Here is a 16,587-nt window from a genome sequence, read left to right as displayed (position 1 = left end):
CAGTTCAATTGAAGATCAAATTTCTACAACTCATACTCAGTATAATTAATATACATTAATTGATACAACTCAATTAAACTCAACCAACGCGTACTCATGAATCAATGTAATAATTCAAGATCATAATAAGTATTCAAAGTGCTCAATATTTGTAAATTACTCAAACTCTGTACAATCAAAACTACGCCTGTGATTAATTTTCGAATAAATATCATTATAACCACGAATGTGTCTCCTCCATCTTTTAACACCTAGTCCCGGCAAAATAAATATTTAATGTTAAGATTATTATCTTACACTTCCCCTTATTGTAAAAGTGTAGGTAAAAAAAAATTTGGTTGTTTGTTAGTCGATGTACAGCGTTGAAAGCGACAAAATCTAAATAGTGAGATAAAAATTCGTAAAAAATTTCAATAAATTTTTTTTTTATTATCAAACTTTTTCATTAACACAGTTTATTTCTTCCTTTAACATGACATTCAAACATATACCTTTAATAAATGTGACAATTTTTTTAGTTCAAGTTCTTATTCTTTCTATTTTTAAAAGCAATGCTCACATATCTTTTGTATCAATTAGTGTGATTAGTTAATACTATTCAAACCAGCCTACAAACAGTTATAAAAATAATATTTTATTGATTCCGATATCAATTAATAAGAAATTAATTGAATTTAATAGAACCGTCGATGTGCGCAATATTCCGTTTAAATATTCGATTGTCTCGACCAATCCCTAACCCTTGCAACCTTCACCTCACTCTGGAATCACTCTGTATTCAGAGTCAGAGTGAAATCATATTGAAACCAGTGTGGATCCAGAGTGGTTTTGTGCCTTTTTTCCAGAGTCAAATCACAGTGAATCCAGAGTGATCCCAGAGTGAATTCAGAGTAATCTCAGAGTGAATTCAAAATGAAACTAGAGTGTTTTCAGAATGTCTTGAAAATATTTTCAACGTGGGTTTAGCGCTTTTCAGAGTAAATTCGAATAATTCTCAATTTTGTCCTTAGTATATTTATGATAACTTTAACACGAGTGTAGTGTGTTGAGTTTTCATAATTTACCTAATTATATTAACAGTTAGACGACAAATGGTTAATAAATTGATAATCATATAGCATTTTTCGACTACATAATTAACAACCATTTCATTCTACAAAATAAGAGATAACAAATTTTGTAATTTGAAAATACTTTCAATTAGTTGAAGGTCTATTTTTATCTTTATTATATTAAATTATGAAGTCAACAGGTGAATTTAGTATTTTACATTATTAATTGGTTCCCTATTTAAAAATTTTTAAATGTTATAAATTTTTGTATGACTTAAAAAGATTTTATTTTGAAAATACTAGAAATTCACATAGGGATCAGTTTGATCCCGGAAAAAAAAATGATATATAATTCTATAGAACTATATATAATCTATATATGATTTCATATAATTTATATATAACTATATGTCTTTACATATGTTTGTTTTTAAGATTATATGTAATTATATAAAGCTATATATAATTGCAAATAATTTATATATATAACTGTACGTCACTAAATACATTCGTTTTTAAGATTATATATAATTTTTATATAACTACATATAATTACATATAATTTATATATAACTATATGTCATTACATGTATTTGTTTTTAATATTTGATCGAGCTAAATTTTAAATTATTTTAATTTTAAATTATTAAAATTTAACCAATTAAATAATTGTCTTCGAATAAATTAATTTATTAATAGTTAATAAATCTTTCTATCAGTGTATATTGATAATTAATAATTTACAAACGAAATAAAAAATTTTGTTCATTACGCATTGATCATGTATACGATTTGCATTACTTGTAGTTGTTAAAAACCCTGATATTCAAGTAATTCTCATCGGTAAATTGGTAAAGAATTAGTCTTTCAAGCGTCAGGTCCCAGATTTGATTCCCGAGCGTAACGGTTGTTTTTTATTTGATTCCACTCTGGAAACATCATGATTCCATAACGTTTCCAGAATTTTTTCAGACTGATTTCAGAATGATTTGAAAGTCGCAAGGCAAGTGACATAACTTACTACGATTAATAGTATGATTTTTAAAAAAGTGTCGGTACCAAAAATATCCAAAAGTGAAAACTATGAAGTAATAATTTTTCAAAAATTATTAACTTATTTTAAAAGTATAATAAATTTTTTTATAAATAATTTTCTGATAAAATGAATTGGATAAAAGTTTTTAAAATTTTTTCTATTATTTTTGGATCGGCAATTCTTATTTCTGGAATATGTATCGGCTTGTGGATATTTTTATCTCAAGGAAAGTAAGTGTAATAGATAAAAAATTATTTTTACTCTTTTCAATTTAAAAATATTAAATATTTTTCTTAATAAATTCCAGTAAACATTTTAAAAAGCTTTATACATAAATTTAATTTAAAAAATAAAAAATATTATTATTATTACGTATATTTTTTTTTTTTTTTTTCAGAGACACTTCTTCGGTTCCAACGCCGAATTTAAATGTTACTGAAGAAAAAATAGATAATTTTAATAATATTTTAAATAAAAAAGGCTATAATTACATTAATCGTAAAAAATTTAATGAAAAAAATACTTACGAAGAAAATAAAAGCACTTTGATAAATCCTGATGAAAAAATTAAACTCGAAAATAAAAATTATGACACAAAAATCGAAAATACGAGTTCGAAACCGGTTTCAAAGAAGAATTTTGAAAGGAAGAGAGGAAATATTAATATTCAAGATGAAATCGGTGATCTGGAAATAAAAAAAGCGATTCCAAAGATTGAGAATAGATTTTTTTTTAAATATACAATTAATAACTCTGTTGCGAATAATAATGATAGTGAAAAAGTTTCTGGAATAAATAATTCTTTGGAAGAAACTTTCTTGCCGCATATCGGTGGTAAAACTACGGAAGAAATGAAAATTTATCACAAAAACAGTGATATTAATGAAACAAGCGTAAACTTAGACGCTGATCGACCTAAAGAAAGTTTATCTTCAGGATTGATAATGAATAAAACTAAATTAATGAATAGTGAAGTTTTTATATCCACAGAAAAAAATTTAAACACTCAAATAAATAATACTACTGAAAAATCGCACGATGATATTTTAAGGATAAAAAGTATTAAATTACCAATTAATAACGGAATGATTGATGAAGTTGATAAAAATGAATCAAAATTTAATATTAATAATGAAGAAACTGCTCATGATAGAAGAAATGATGTTATTAAAAGTAAAAAAAAAATCAAATTGTTAAATGGCGGTAATTTTATGACGACTGAAACAAATTTAGACAATCAAATTAAAATAGCCATAGTTGCCGATAGTGATAATATTAATGCAATCAATAATTCAGTGATTTATAATTTAAAATTAAACTTTTCATTAGCTTTAAATACAAGCGAAGAATCTGGAGCAAAAAGTTTGGATTTATATTCAGAATTAAATGTTGGTACAGAAATTACAACTGAAAAAACTGGCAATGAAAGTGAAACTAATAATACCAAATTTTTAAATAGTGAGAACAAGGAACCTGTCAAAGAAGAAATAATTGACGAAAATGTCCCTACAAATTTTGACACTACGGAACAAAATATATTGATTAATAAAAATGATAGTACTGAATTAAATTTGAAAACAAATATAAATAGCAGTAAACAAAATTTATCGTCAGCGCTGGATTTTAAAAAGACACCGCTTAGAAAAATCAATAAAGAAGAAATAACTACCGAAAAGATTTTTGTGAATGATAATACTAGTTTATTGATTAATGGCAGCATAACTTCTGCGGCAGGTGTAAATAGTTCCAATATTGATAATATTGAAGTTGATAAACCGTTAGAATTAATAATAAAAAAAAAAGCGAGTACTTTCAAGAATTTTAGCGAATTATCTTCTATGGAAGTAACGAAATTGCTTTTAAATAATAGTAGTAGTATTGAAAAAAATTTATCATCTTCAGTACCAACAATTAGGGAAGAAATTACGACTGAAAAGACTCCAGATATTTTCAACATTACGCAAAATCAAAATCATGACAATAAATCAGAAACTTTGATAGAAAAAAATTTTTTTAATGATACTGAAGATATTTCCGAGAAGAAAACTCTAAATAATGATTTAAAAAAATTAGAAATACTGAATAGTACTTGTAACTTTACTAAATGTGATAAATCTAAGGATTTAATGATAGTTATGCCAACTTTAATCGATAGTGAAGATATAAATAGTAATAAAAAGATAGAAACAGCGTCAGGTAATTTTAACGACTCAAATTTATACTTTAATAATGAATCTGACCGGGTAATTATTGTCACGCCAATATTTATCAGTGAAGAAAATATTTTGAACAAAGATGGAAATACGAGCATAGGTATAAAACAAAAATTGGATGATAATTTAAAAAACTCTACGAATGATGACGAAAATGAATTAAACAGTCCAGAAATTTCTTCATCAGATACGGATTATAGCAGTATTTTATATGATGATATTGATGACAATACGGACGATGAAATTCAAAGTAATTCTCTATTTATGTTATTTCTTCTTTCATACTCTTGCATACGAAAACTGAGAAATAACTGAAAATTATCTAATCAAAATTATAAAATTTTTCGAAACATCTCTTATTAGATTGTTCATTACAGGTGATGAAGATAACAGAAAATGTTACGAGGAACTAGGTTGTCTCAGCATAACTCCCACCTGGTATCATACACTGAATCGAAATTTAAATAAACTCCCACTCCTACGAGAATTTATTAACACTAGTATCATAATTTATACGCGTGAAGATCCTACCGAGGTAATTTAAATTTTATAAAAAATATTTGCAAGTTAAAAAATTATTTTTTTTTACGTCTGATAAATTATTTTAGGGTCAAGTTATTGTTGTGAGTAAAATAAAATCAGTAGTAGAACTAATAAATTTCAACCCAAAGCGTAAAACTAAATTTATTATTCACGGATTTAATAGCTCGCCACATGTGCCCTGGGCGACGGTAAGAATAAAATAAAATGATCAATTATAATGCATTTTTATGACATTAATATTTTATTAAATAGGAAATGAGAAATCAACTTCTTCAGCATGATGATTTCAATCTAATTGTCGTAGATTGGACTAGGGGTAGTTCAATAAGTTTACTTTATACTCAAGTGGCCGGAAATACTAGACTTGTTGGCTTGGAAATCGCGTATCTCATTAAACATCTCCATGTAAGTGTTCAAAGTAGTTCCTTTGATTTTGTAAATTTTTTTTTTTACGGGTTCAGAACAACGTTTGGTAATAATTCTTAAAGTTTCTAAATTTACGATCATTTAAAATGCAAAATTTAATATCAAAGCTTGCGATTTCATTTAAAATATGTAAAACTCTCGTTTAAATTAAAAAAATTCCTTGACAGAATTGAAAAAATTAAAAAAAAATATTTTACTAATAATTTAATAAAAAAAAAAAGTAGCACTGTATCGTTTTGTTATCGTAAAATAATAATTTAAATATTATTTTGGTCATTTTGATATTGTTGTAAAATTAATAGACATATTTTAATTTTTTGGAGTTTTATAAAAACTAAATTATTTATTTATTTATTAATCAACATAAGCCTATCGGCAATATACATGTAGTATCGGGAATGCCGTGGTATGCATGTGTATAAGTGTTTTTCTCTTTTTTTTTCTTCTTCTCTCAGCCTTATATTTTTTTTTTAGTTAAAGTATTTTATTTTATTTTAGACTTAGAGTTTTGAAAATAAGACCCTGCGATGCTAGAGTAATAAAACCCAGGTCATGTTTTTGACGCTCAAGATTTTTGTAAATTGTTTAATCCTTCACCATCTGTCGTTTTATTACTCTTGCAATTAGTGTGTAAGTTAGATAAGGATGGGCGATGATCCCAGAAGGGACAAGTTTGGGTCTCGACCTTTGAAAAAAGGAAAAATAAGTTAATTCCTAAGTCCTAACTCACGCGGATAGTTGTATGAAGAAAATCATCTCTTGTAACAATTATATTTTAAATAAAACTTAATATTACCGAATTACTGTTAACCTTACTATATATATACCCGATATTACATACATAAAAAGAAATTATTTAAAATTAAATAACATTAATTAAAAAAAATTACAGGTGCTAATTTTTTAAAAATAAAATTGACTTGTTCTTATAAAATTAACTTCATTAAACTTTTATTTTATAGATAACATATGGCTTAAAATTGAACGATGTTCATCTAATAGGCCACAGTCTTGGCGCTCACATTGCAGGATACGCTGGAGAAAAATTGCACGGTAAAATTGGACGCATCTCAGGGCTAGATCCAGCTATGCCGGATTTTGAAAAAATGCCCATTCATGTACGCTTAGACTCTACTGATGCAAAACTTGTTGATGTTATTCACACCGACAGCTTAAGAATTGTACGGCTGGGTAAATTAAAAAAAAAAATTTATTTAATTTTTATCAAAAACTTTCGAAGATAATAAAATGAAAAATTAGTTAGAATATTAATTCATATTTTTAAGGAATATATCAGCCCTGTGGTCACTTGGATTTTTATCCCAATGACGGTGATGACCAGCCAGGTTGTTCCGAGTTATTTTTCGGAGAAGTTTGCGATCATACCCGCGCGATAAAACTTTTTACTGAGAGTATTAACTCCAAGTGTCAATTTATAGCTCATAAATGTCCGAGATATGAGGATTTCATTGGAGGAAAATGTTTCTTGTGCAACAGTACCAACAGTCTTAATTGCGGTATTATGGGATATCATGCCGATAAAAGTCCCGCTTTGTTACGAAAATTAACTCCCGAAGAATCTGCTATTAATTCAATACTCCAGCCGAAATTTTTTATTTCTACTGGTGACAAATATCCTTATTGTCGTGAGTTATTATTTTTTTTTATTAAATTTAATACATTTATCCATCTAAAAAAAATTTAATTTTTTTTTTTTTTTTAAATATTTAGGAAGACACTACAGGATAACAATTAAATTGGCAAGACCAATCATAGCAAAATTTTTCTTGCAAGGTTTTATAAATGTTACGTTGTATGGAGATAATGGGATTATTAATAACATGGAACTCACCCCAAAGTATGTAAATTTATAAATTTATAAATTTAATTATTATTAATAATAAATTTAAATATTATTGAATAAAGCAAAATTTTATTTTGCTTTATTGAAAGGCTACTAATTTTTCTAATTTCTTAATACAATTTTCCAGCGGTGAACGAATAAAATTACTCCACGGATCAAAAAAACAAATAGTAGCACTGCCTCCAGAAAATACTGAATATTTCATAGGAAAAATTCGGAAAGTTGAATTATCTTGGATCTACGACAGTAAATATCCAAATTTTTTTTACAATTGTTTTTTCTGTAACGACGTGTTATATGTAGATAGTATTATTGTTGATATCTTGGAACTTCTACCCCAATGGAAGAAAAGGGAAATGGATTTATCCAGTGAACTCTGCTCGATTCAAGGCCCCAAAAATTACGCTGCAATTTCGAGCGGCTCAAGCGCTCCTTTTGTTGACAATTGTTATTTATCAAAGTAAAATACAAATCCAAGCAGTAAAAAATTTTTTTGTTCATTTGTCATTAAATTTAAGTTGACAATGATCAATTATTGACTTGAAAAAAAAGTCAACTTAATACTGCCGGTAATTATTGCCCAACATTTACACCTATGAAATTTATATTAGTCTACGATTTGTATAATCTTAAGGTATCAATGTTACACCCAGCTTTTTCCACAAAGTGATATTATCACCACACAAAAAAAATTAGAACATGGTATATTTTTATAATTCCAACATGAATACGCTTAGATCTATAATTTTTTACATTTATAGTTTAATTATTGTGATATTACTTTTAGAATATGTTATAATTATAATTTATAATGTATAGCAAATTTTTTGCCATTAAATTTTTGTTTTATAAATAAATTATTAAAAAAAAATCTATGGAACTTTCTTTCAATTTTTAATTTCCCTCCATATTATGTTAGTTAAGAAAAAATAAAATTCTCTTCTATTTTTTAGGAGTAGCTCATCGATTTTATCCATAATTTATAAAAAAAAAAAAAAAAAAAAATTATTCAACCTTGACATTTAATAACTCTCACACAAACCTTTACTCTACTGACATTTCTTTCTAACACTTATACGTTGATAAACTAAAGTATTAAATTTCACATTTAGAAAATATTTCATAAAATAAAAATAATATAATTATATTTTCATCTTCAAACATAAACATAAATTCAGAATAAAAAATCTATACATTTAAAATTTTACTTTTACTCTCAAGCCTCAATTTGATAGGCGTGTCGCATCACTTTTACATCCATAAATCCATCAATATTAATTATTATTAAAATTAAAACTAGATGCAACATAAGAAAGTCCATAAAATTGTAAGAAGAAATGTGATTCTTAAAATTTATTCAATTGCCTAATCACAATCTAACTTTGTAAATAAATTCATCATACACGTGCCTTCCTCCTCTTCTTCTTGTTTCTTCTTTTCCTACTCCTTGAATCGGGCGAATTATACAATGTTACCTTACACACAACGATAGTCTGCCCATTAAATACATAATACAAGAGATGCTCTCACTTTCCTTCATTTTCCCTCTCCAAAACGACGCCGAAATGATAAAAGCACCCAAAGATTCATCTGGAACCTTCAGTTAACGTTTAATCCTCACTAGTGTTTCGCCTCTGGAAAGGAAAAATTTTTAAATTAATACTTATTTATTAATTATTATTTATTTTTTAACATTTAAACTAACGAGTATCACTGCTGAATAAAAAATATAAAAATGATTGGATACTTAAAAGGAAGAAATGCAATTGCACTGACTATTTTTGCCGTATGTCTCCACACATGTAAGCATATATTATTTTTAATAAAAAGCCTATTAGTAATTAGATAATTACAATAAGTGAGCGGTTGAAATTAACCTTTAGCCGCAAGTGATTTTTAAAATTCCGTAATTTTATAATAAATTAATTTAATTAGTATATTAACATAAATGACATATAAAATAAAACTTTCGCATAACTACTTATTTAATTCAATTTAAATACTTAATATTTTATGTGCGAATATGTATGTATAAATCATTAAAATTGCGTGTATTTTAAATTATCGAGGATAAAATTATATAACGCAGTAGATTCTTTAATAAAATCTTTCGATCCTAATTTATATTCAATGATATTCGAAGCCTAAGGCTGTAATTGCCCGTGAGCCACAGGCCACAGGGAAGACGATACAACTTTCCCTTGTTATTGCGACGTTCAAGATTTGAAATAACAAATCAATATATGTGTTTAATAGAAAAATTGTCCTTTTACTAAAAAAAAAATAACAAAATAATTTTTACTGAAATTAATAAACATCTAAAAATTATTAGAATTTTTATAAACAATAAAATTACATTTAATTTGCTCCCAAAAATTATTTCAAAAAAATTACATTTTTTATTTTTTTAATTTTCTAAATGTCAATTTTTTTTTTTGACATAATTTTTTTTTGTAAAAAAATTCTTAAAATTATAAAATATCTGCTAAAATAATTTTATGATATTAAAGTTAACAGCCACTTGATAATTTTTTAATTTTATTTAACAAATAAATATTTTATGAAAAACTATTTTAAAAAAAAATTGCATTTATAATTTTTAAAAATTTCTAGATGTCAATTTTTTTTTTTTTTTGTATTTGTTTTGCCATAATTTATTTGTTAAAAAATTAATAAATATCTGCTAAATTAATTCTCATAATAATTTTCATTCATTAAATTATTATAAAAAATTACTTATAATTTTTTACCAATTTCTACACATGCAATTTTTTTAATTATAATTAAATCATTGTAAAAATTTAAAAACTTGTTAGATGTCTGTTAAATTGAGTATAATTAAAATGAGCAATCAATTAATAATTTAATTGATAGGTTTCAGTCAGTTCCAAAGACAGCGATTTGATGATTTCCGACAAAACAACTTGGATTTTAACAAACCCTCGCCGTTTGTTGGACAATCATTTTCGCGATCTGCTCAACAGTCCTCGGGCTTGTGCCCCGAAAGAACTGGGAGGTTCCCGGTGCCCAATCAGTGCGATGCTTACATAGAATGTATTGATGGCGAAGGTGAACAAAAATTCTGTCCTGAAGGCCTCCTTTTTAATCCGGATGCGCGGTTTAATTATCCATGCGGCTATCCTATTGACATTACCTGTGAAGGACGTCCCAATCTACGTGAGTTCAATATTAAACCTATTATTATTTTAATTTTAATAATTACATAATTAGATGATGATATATTGTAATATGAGATCACTTTTGAATATTAAACAAATGTGTTTACTAATATAGAGCCGGCTCAGCCCACTGATGACTGCCCTCATCAATATGGTTACTTTAAGGTCGGCCAAAGTGCCGCAGATTGCGGTCAATTCATGAATTGCGCCGGAGGGGTTGGTTACATGTTCAATTGTCCAGAAGGTTTGGCCTTCAATGCACAAAGTTACAGGTGCGATTGGCCGGATCAAGTTGCTGATTGTGACGTTGAAGGTCAGTTTTTATTTTTCACATTAAATTTAGCTGTCACTTCACAATTGTTTAAATTTTCTTTGACAAATTAATTATAGCAAAAAAAAAAAAAAAACTAATTCAAAAAATAGACTTGTAAAAATTTTTAAAAATTAAAAATGCAATTTTTTTTAAATAATTTTTAAAACAAATTTTTTTGTAAAAGAAAATTAAAAAATTGTCAAGTGACAGCTAATTTTAATGTCATGTTTTAATTTACAAATATTTTATTATTCATTTAAGAAAATATTAAACTAAAATCAGCAAACTTTTCAAATTTTTTTTTCATTAATTAATTTAAAAGTAAAAAAATATTTTTTAAAATTGCATTTATATTTATTTTTTAATTTTCTAAAATTAAAATTAAAAATTATATTATTTATCATAGCTTTCTTGAAATTCACTTGTCCACCTTCCCCGTCCAATGACAACCAGAACATCTTCGCAGTAAGTGAGCCTGTAAGATTCTTCAGAAGCCCCAACGACTGTCAAAGATATTTCATCTGTGTGAACGGTAAACCGCGTCTTCAAAATTGTGGCGAAGGTAACGCCTTCAATGAGTTAATCAACGCCTGTGACGCTGCTGAAAATGTTACCGGATGGTATGCATATTGAATATTTAAATTTATTACAAATATACCAACCGGCTATGAATATTATTTCCATCAATCAATTGTAATAAAAATGATAATTTTTTCTAGTGAACCGCCTTTTATACCTGAACAAGAAGAAGAAGAAGAAGAAGAAGAAGAACCCCTTAGGTTCCAAGCCCCAAAACGTTTTAACACTGGACCGCAAGCTGCGCAAAAAGGACGAGTTAGACTGTTTTAAATTCATGGAATAATTATAAATCTTCTGTATAATAAATTAATTAAATAATTCGTTTTAAAAACTCAGATTATTTTTAATAATTTATTTTATTCTACCCGCTTATTGTAAGAACGTTCTATAACTATTGACGTTTTTAAAGATTTAAGCTCATCCCGATGTTACACTTATCAAGAGCTTTCATTTGAGTACCCACATGCATTTTTGATATATTTTTCATATATACATATATATAATATATATATAAATATATGAAAAATTGATGTGGATACTCAAATGAAAGGTCTTGACGAGTGTAACATTGGGATGAGCTTATTTATTAAAAAATGCCAATAGATCACAAGATAGAAGGCCATTTCTTAATTATGTATCTAGAGATAGAGCATTTTAGAATTTTTAATAATAAAAATTATTTATGTAGCAAGAAATTCTACATTACCTATAGAGAGTAGATTATATGAAGATGAAGAAGAAACAGGAAAACCGGTTAGTTGTTGTAAAAATATTGTTTCCTCTTTTTACATTACAATGTACATGCAATGCAAGTACGTACCTACCATTACTTTACCATTCTCTCAATACAAGTAAAGAGTACAACCGATCTGAGTATATTGTCAACGTATCTGCGGTCGCTGCCACCACCGTAACTCTACTACCTGCATCTGATTCTATTCTCCTGGTAATGCTGTCTAGGAGCAAGAGCTAGGAAATCGGTAGCAGGATCACCGCTACCAGCCAAGGTAGCAACAACAACAGTAATCACGCACTCTGTACCTCTCTACGGTACATACTACGGCGCTTCTTTTATGCTTTCTCAATATTTTATAATTTTACATTTTGTTTTTAAATAATAAAAACAATGTTTGTTGTAAAATATAAAATTTTTTTATATTAAATATACAAATTTACATTATTTATAATTAAATTAACAATTAAATATCATTAAATATTCAAATGGTTATTTTATTTATCAAATTGTATGAGTTCTATTCCTTGCCCGTAAACACAAGCCAATTGTTTTTTGTTATTATTATTTGATAAAAATGTTAAGCCGTGTACGTCAGCCACGGAAGTTAATTTTATTAATTTAATCAATGGAGTTACTGATAAAATTAATTTGTTGAATGAGTAATGGTACATTACTATTCGCTGATCTATTGCAACGCTTGCAAAGTTATTTTCTCCATAAAATCTTACACCTAAAGAAGAAAATAAAATATTAATTATTAATTTATCGATACATAAATTAAAGAAAATTTTAATAATATAATTAATTAATTAAAAAATAAAATTAATATTATGACGAAACTTTGTAATTTCTAGGAATTAGATCTCCTATCTTCTCAATTAAAAGACATTTAAAAGTAAATCTGAATAATTGTAAATTAATTAATGAGAAGAAATTATTGAAACAAAATATAACTTTCTAAATTTACAAATATCTAAGGATAATTAAATAATTATCTAATATTTAATTAACATACCTGTAATTTGAGCGCAATGAATTACTGAAGAATTCCAATCAGCTATTAATTTAGCTTCAAACTCAATCTGATTTGATTTAACAACATTGAATATTGTTAAACAAATTTTGTTATCATCGCCTCCGGTCAATAGCATATAATTGTCGTTTTTCTTACAAAAGTCATAACTATTGATACCAGACTGGTGTGAAATCCAGAGTTTAAATGGCTCTTTATTACTTTTATCATTAAAACTTTCTTCAATCATTGAATTAATCGACCACAGATTAATAAATCCATCAGTAGCCATACTGATAAGAATTAATTCTTTTTCATGTACAAAAGTATGAATTTTTATAATACAACGATTGTAATAAGAAATTTCATTCACCACTTTTATATCTCTCAAAGAAATATCATAAGACATAATTCTCAAAAATCCATCCGAGCAGGCAATAAAAATAATTATTTTATTTTCCGACTGCAAGTAAGCTTGGACATCCATAAAGCGTGTTTCTGGATCGATAAAGTAAGTCTGTTGTTTCTGCTGCCAAGTTTTCCGTTTACTTTTGTCAATATCACGTATCATAAATTTTGCGAGTACTGCAACACTTACGTCATCATTCGTCAGAATATTTTTATCCAAATCGACGGTAATTTCCCATACTTTAAGTTGAGCTCTTCCGCCGACAGTGAACACCAAATTTTTAGTTTCTTCTTGCGTGTCAACCAAATTAATAACTGCGATGGCTTTTACATTTGAAATATGACCATGATACGTATCTAAATAATTTAATTTAAGCTCATTTAATTCTGACAATTGCAAATTACTCAACCGTAAAGTACAATCCTCACTTGCAGAAATAAAAATCATATGTTTTTTATTAATTATCGTTGGAAGTATTTCAACAGAATGGATTTCTTTGGTATGGAACCCAGCGATCAATGTATCACTAAATTGGCATAATATATTATCTGTCGTGTAAATTTTTTTATTTTTAATGCAAGAAAATTTAATAACGTCATTCATATAAATACAATCCCATGATCTATGTCCACCTCCACAGGTTATCCTCAAAACAAGTCTATTCAGTCTCATGCTGTAAATTATAAATTTTATTTCCTTGAATCCAATGACAAAAAAATCATCATTTGTCTTCATAGTTTTGCTGACCCATTCCATCGACATTTTTTTAGCATCAAGCACTTTTAACAATGTTTGATTATTATTGTCATTTATTATCAATTTATAAAATCTCAAAGTACCGTCACGGCCAGTACTTATTAATTTATTATTAATAATTCCAAATGATTGAACTCCAAGACGTCCATGAATTTTATTAAAATAATATTCAGGATTTTTACTGTCCGACTTTGTATTAAATCCGTAAACATTACCCGCACGATCGCTGCAAATAATTAAATTATTTATAGTAATCGCGGATGTGGTCCAGCATTCCCGGCTTACTGGCAAAGTGAATTCATTTTGGACATCAAATTTATTATCTTCATTTATTTTCAGTACATTTAAATGACCTGCGTCGCCACATACCAGCATCGAGCTGTCATCTAACCATTGAATAGAATAAATCTTCGTCTCCGTTACTCTTTCATCGTCCTTAAACAACTCTAATTTATCATTTACCTCATGAAACAAATCAACATGCCCATCTTTGGACGCGAATGCAATAAGCTTTCGGTTGGGAGATACCTGCATCAAGCAATAACTCTTATATCTCGGCAAAATAATCGAGTCTTTTGGAGCAAGCTCTCGATCGTAAGTCAACAATTGTCCGTTGTCTAAAAAAATAACAAGTGTTCCACTGTGTAAGTACGACAAGTACTTTGGAATTTGCTTATCTGTAAATGATAGCTTAGGAAACAATTCTGCGGTCGGTTTGTCAACAAGTGGCCAGCAATTGACACCACCGTTTGCTCCACCAGTAAAAAATCTGGACTTGTCTTTTGATACCTCGAGAGTCCAGACTGCTGAGCCTTCATGCGCTATTATTTTATTGCATACTTCTCCTTCTAGGCTCCAAATAAAAATATACGAATCCTTGAAAAAAAAAAAAAAAAAAATCAGTGATATTAATTGTATTAAAATAAATTAATTTTTTTTTTTTAATTTACCAAGATAATAGATAAATAATTTACCTCTCCTACACTTATTATTTTATCATCAACTATTAATGATCTCCATACACGCGCAGTATGACCAAACATTGTTGCTTTAAGAACAATTGTTAAATTACTCCAATTGTCAGTTTCATTTATTGGATTGTTAATTTGCCACAGTCTTACGGTTCGATCATCTGAAGTTGAGGTGATCAATTTTTGTTGTTGGTCGTAAAAAATAGAAAATATCACGCCCTAAAAATAAATTAATTTATAAATAATTATTTACTAGCAACCTTGTAGTCACCATGTGATACGTATCTAGATAATAGAGCATAAAATTTAATACCTTGTGGCCTTTTAACCGATACAAGACTTTAATATCTTTTGAATCATTAATTTTGGTATTGACTGTCCATATTAAAATTTCTTTGAATACTGTACCGCTGAATACTACAACTTGATCTTTTTCCGCAGAAATACAGCCGCTGTACCTATTTATTTAATTAAGGATAATATATGTAACCCAGAATCACTCGTTGAAAATAATTACAGTCGTAACCATGTTCCCTTCATAACTACTCTCGGAGAATGGTTAAAAATAAATATTTAAGGATACAGTATACACTTTTCTTCGCACAATACATTAGTGTACTTTTTGGACGATGTATTATATAAATATAAATTATTGTGTGCAAATAAAACATAAATATCTTCTGTGTTGTTTATTGAAAAAAAATTAGAGCTTATTATCCAGTCGTTAAAAATATGCTCAGACAATTTATTTATTCTGAAAAAAATAATTTTTTTTTTTTAAACTGATAAATTTACTCTTTAAATTGTTGATAAAATTTAAAACTTACATAATTTTGTCTTCAATAATTTCATATGAAAAAACACTTAAATATTTTCCTCCAAAAATAATTAATTTATCAGACCCATTTTGGACAATATCATGAATGATGTCTTGATGGCTAGTTTCAATTATTGACTTAAATTTTAAATCAATACTACTGAAGATATTTAACTTGGTACCGATACCTAGAAAAATAAATACAATTTTCATTTAACAATTACTTCATGCAATTTTAACAAAAACAATAAAATGGGTCAATGATACTAACCTACAAATACGTAATCATCAATACAACGTACAGCTAAAATATCATGACAAATATCTACAGATAACATCTTTAAATTATTAATTTTAATTAAAATATTTAAGTATAACAAATAAATGTATTTATTTATTTAATAGTTATTGAAAAATACAACAAATTCTTCACAATTATCAACCACGTGTGTTTGTCATCATCTTTTAAACACACTGGACAATAACAGTCATGACGAGCATGCGCGTAATCATCGGTTTATTTTATATTTATTCTAAATAAATAAATAAATAAATAAATAAATAAAATCTTAAAGTAAATTTAATTATTCTTTGAATATTGACTTTTAATCAAAGAATGAAATTCAACGTTATATTTATTTTTAAATATATTAACTGGAGTAATTTGGAGTAATTTTTTTT

The 16,587-nt window shown here is 27.1% G+C and overlaps 3 protein-coding genes across 5 annotated transcripts; 2 read left to right on the top strand and 1 right to left on the bottom strand.

Annotated features, from left to right (window-relative positions):
- The first annotated feature begins 1,903 nt into the window (after nucleotides 1-1,903).
- On the top strand, nucleotides 1,904-8,587 carry LOC141526252 (uncharacterized). 3 transcript variants are annotated; one of them, XM_074241149.1, is made up of 10 exons: nucleotides 1,904-2,318; nucleotides 2,486-4,551; nucleotides 4,679-4,836; nucleotides 4,910-5,032; nucleotides 5,097-5,249; nucleotides 6,233-6,461; nucleotides 6,557-6,916; nucleotides 7,002-7,128; nucleotides 7,262-7,380; nucleotides 7,482-8,587. In XM_074241149.1, the coding sequence occupies exons 1-10, from the start codon at nucleotides 2,215-2,217 to the stop codon at nucleotides 7,505-7,507; spliced, it is 3,465 nt and encodes a 1,154-aa protein (XP_074097250.1). In that variant the 5' UTR covers nucleotides 1,904-2,214; the 3' UTR covers nucleotides 7,508-8,587. The 3 variants fall into 3 exon arrangements, with proteins under 3 accessions (XP_074097250.1, XP_074097249.1, XP_074097251.1); XM_074241148.1 differs by having other exon boundaries at nucleotides 7,262-8,587; XM_074241150.1 differs by lacking the exons at nucleotides 7,002-7,128; nucleotides 7,262-7,380; nucleotides 7,482-8,587 and having other exon boundaries at nucleotides 6,233-6,451; nucleotides 6,557-6,809.
- A 154-nt stretch (nucleotides 8,588-8,741) lies between these two features.
- Nucleotides 8,742-11,540, top strand: LOC141526254 (protein obstructor-E-like). The gene is made up of 5 exons (XM_074241151.1): nucleotides 8,742-8,936; nucleotides 10,009-10,311; nucleotides 10,429-10,626; nucleotides 11,033-11,246; nucleotides 11,346-11,540. The coding sequence occupies exons 1-5, from the start codon at nucleotides 8,870-8,872 to the stop codon at nucleotides 11,473-11,475; spliced, it is 912 nt and encodes a 303-aa protein (XP_074097252.1). The 5' UTR covers nucleotides 8,742-8,869; the 3' UTR covers nucleotides 11,476-11,540.
- A 393-nt stretch (nucleotides 11,541-11,933) lies between these two features.
- Trs31 (trafficking protein particle complex subunit 31) lies at nucleotides 11,934-16,387 on the bottom strand. The gene is made up of 7 exons (XM_074240821.1): nucleotides 16,178-16,387; nucleotides 15,917-16,094; nucleotides 15,673-15,843; nucleotides 15,403-15,547; nucleotides 15,093-15,308; nucleotides 12,957-14,994; nucleotides 11,934-12,671 (listed from the first exon to the last, which is right to left on the bottom strand). Exons 1-7 carry the CDS (start codon nucleotides 16,242-16,244, stop codon nucleotides 12,436-12,438), a joined length of 3,051 nt encoding a protein of 1,016 aa, XP_074096922.1. The 5' UTR covers nucleotides 16,245-16,387; the 3' UTR covers nucleotides 11,934-12,435.
- Between the last annotated feature and the right edge of the window lie 200 nt (nucleotides 16,388-16,587).

The sequence above is a fragment of the Cotesia typhae genome, unplaced genomic scaffold, assembly GCF_013202065.1.
Source record: "Cotesia typhae breed Kobodo isofemale line unplaced genomic scaffold, CoteBio_Ctyphae contig_33, whole genome shotgun sequence".
NCBI lineage: Eukaryota > Metazoa > Arthropoda > Insecta > Hymenoptera > Braconidae > Cotesia > Cotesia typhae.
The sequence above is the reverse complement of the archived record's forward strand: the minus strand, read 5'-3'. Positions and strand labels throughout refer to the sequence as shown.

Excerpts from the sequence above, each read along its gene's own strand:
- Trs31 (XM_074240821.1), bottom strand. The coding sequence starts at position 16,244 with ATGTTATCTGTAGATATTTGTCATGATATTTTAGCTGTACGTTGTATT. Across the intron at positions 15,309-15,402 it reads ATCGGTTAAAAGGCCACAAG|GGCGTGATATTTTCTATTTT; the intron begins GTATTAAATTTT and ends ATTTATTTTTAG. Across the intron at positions 14,995-15,092 it reads AAATAATAAGTGTAGGAGAG|GATTCGTATATTTTTATTTG; the intron begins GTAAATTATTTA and ends TTTTTTTTCAAG.
- LOC141526252 (XM_074241148.1), top strand. The coding sequence starts at position 2,215 with ATGAATTGGATAAAAGTTTTTAAAATTTTTTCTATTATTTTTGGATCG. Across the intron at positions 6,462-6,556 it reads CTTAAGAATTGTACGGCTGG|GAATATATCAGCCCTGTGGT; the intron begins GTAAATTAAAAA and ends CATATTTTTAAG. Across the intron at positions 6,917-7,001 it reads TGACAAATATCCTTATTGTC|GAAGACACTACAGGATAACA; the intron begins GTGAGTTATTAT and ends TTAAATATTTAG.
- LOC141526254 (XM_074241151.1), top strand. The coding sequence starts at position 8,870 with ATGATTGGATACTTAAAAGGAAGAAATGCAATTGCACTGACTATTTTT. Across the intron at positions 8,937-10,008 it reads TGCCGTATGTCTCCACACAT|GTTTCAGTCAGTTCCAAAGA; the intron begins GTAAGCATATAT and ends TTTAATTGATAG. Across the intron at positions 10,627-11,032 it reads TGCTGATTGTGACGTTGAAG|CTTTCTTGAAATTCACTTGT; the intron begins GTCAGTTTTTAT and ends TATTTATCATAG.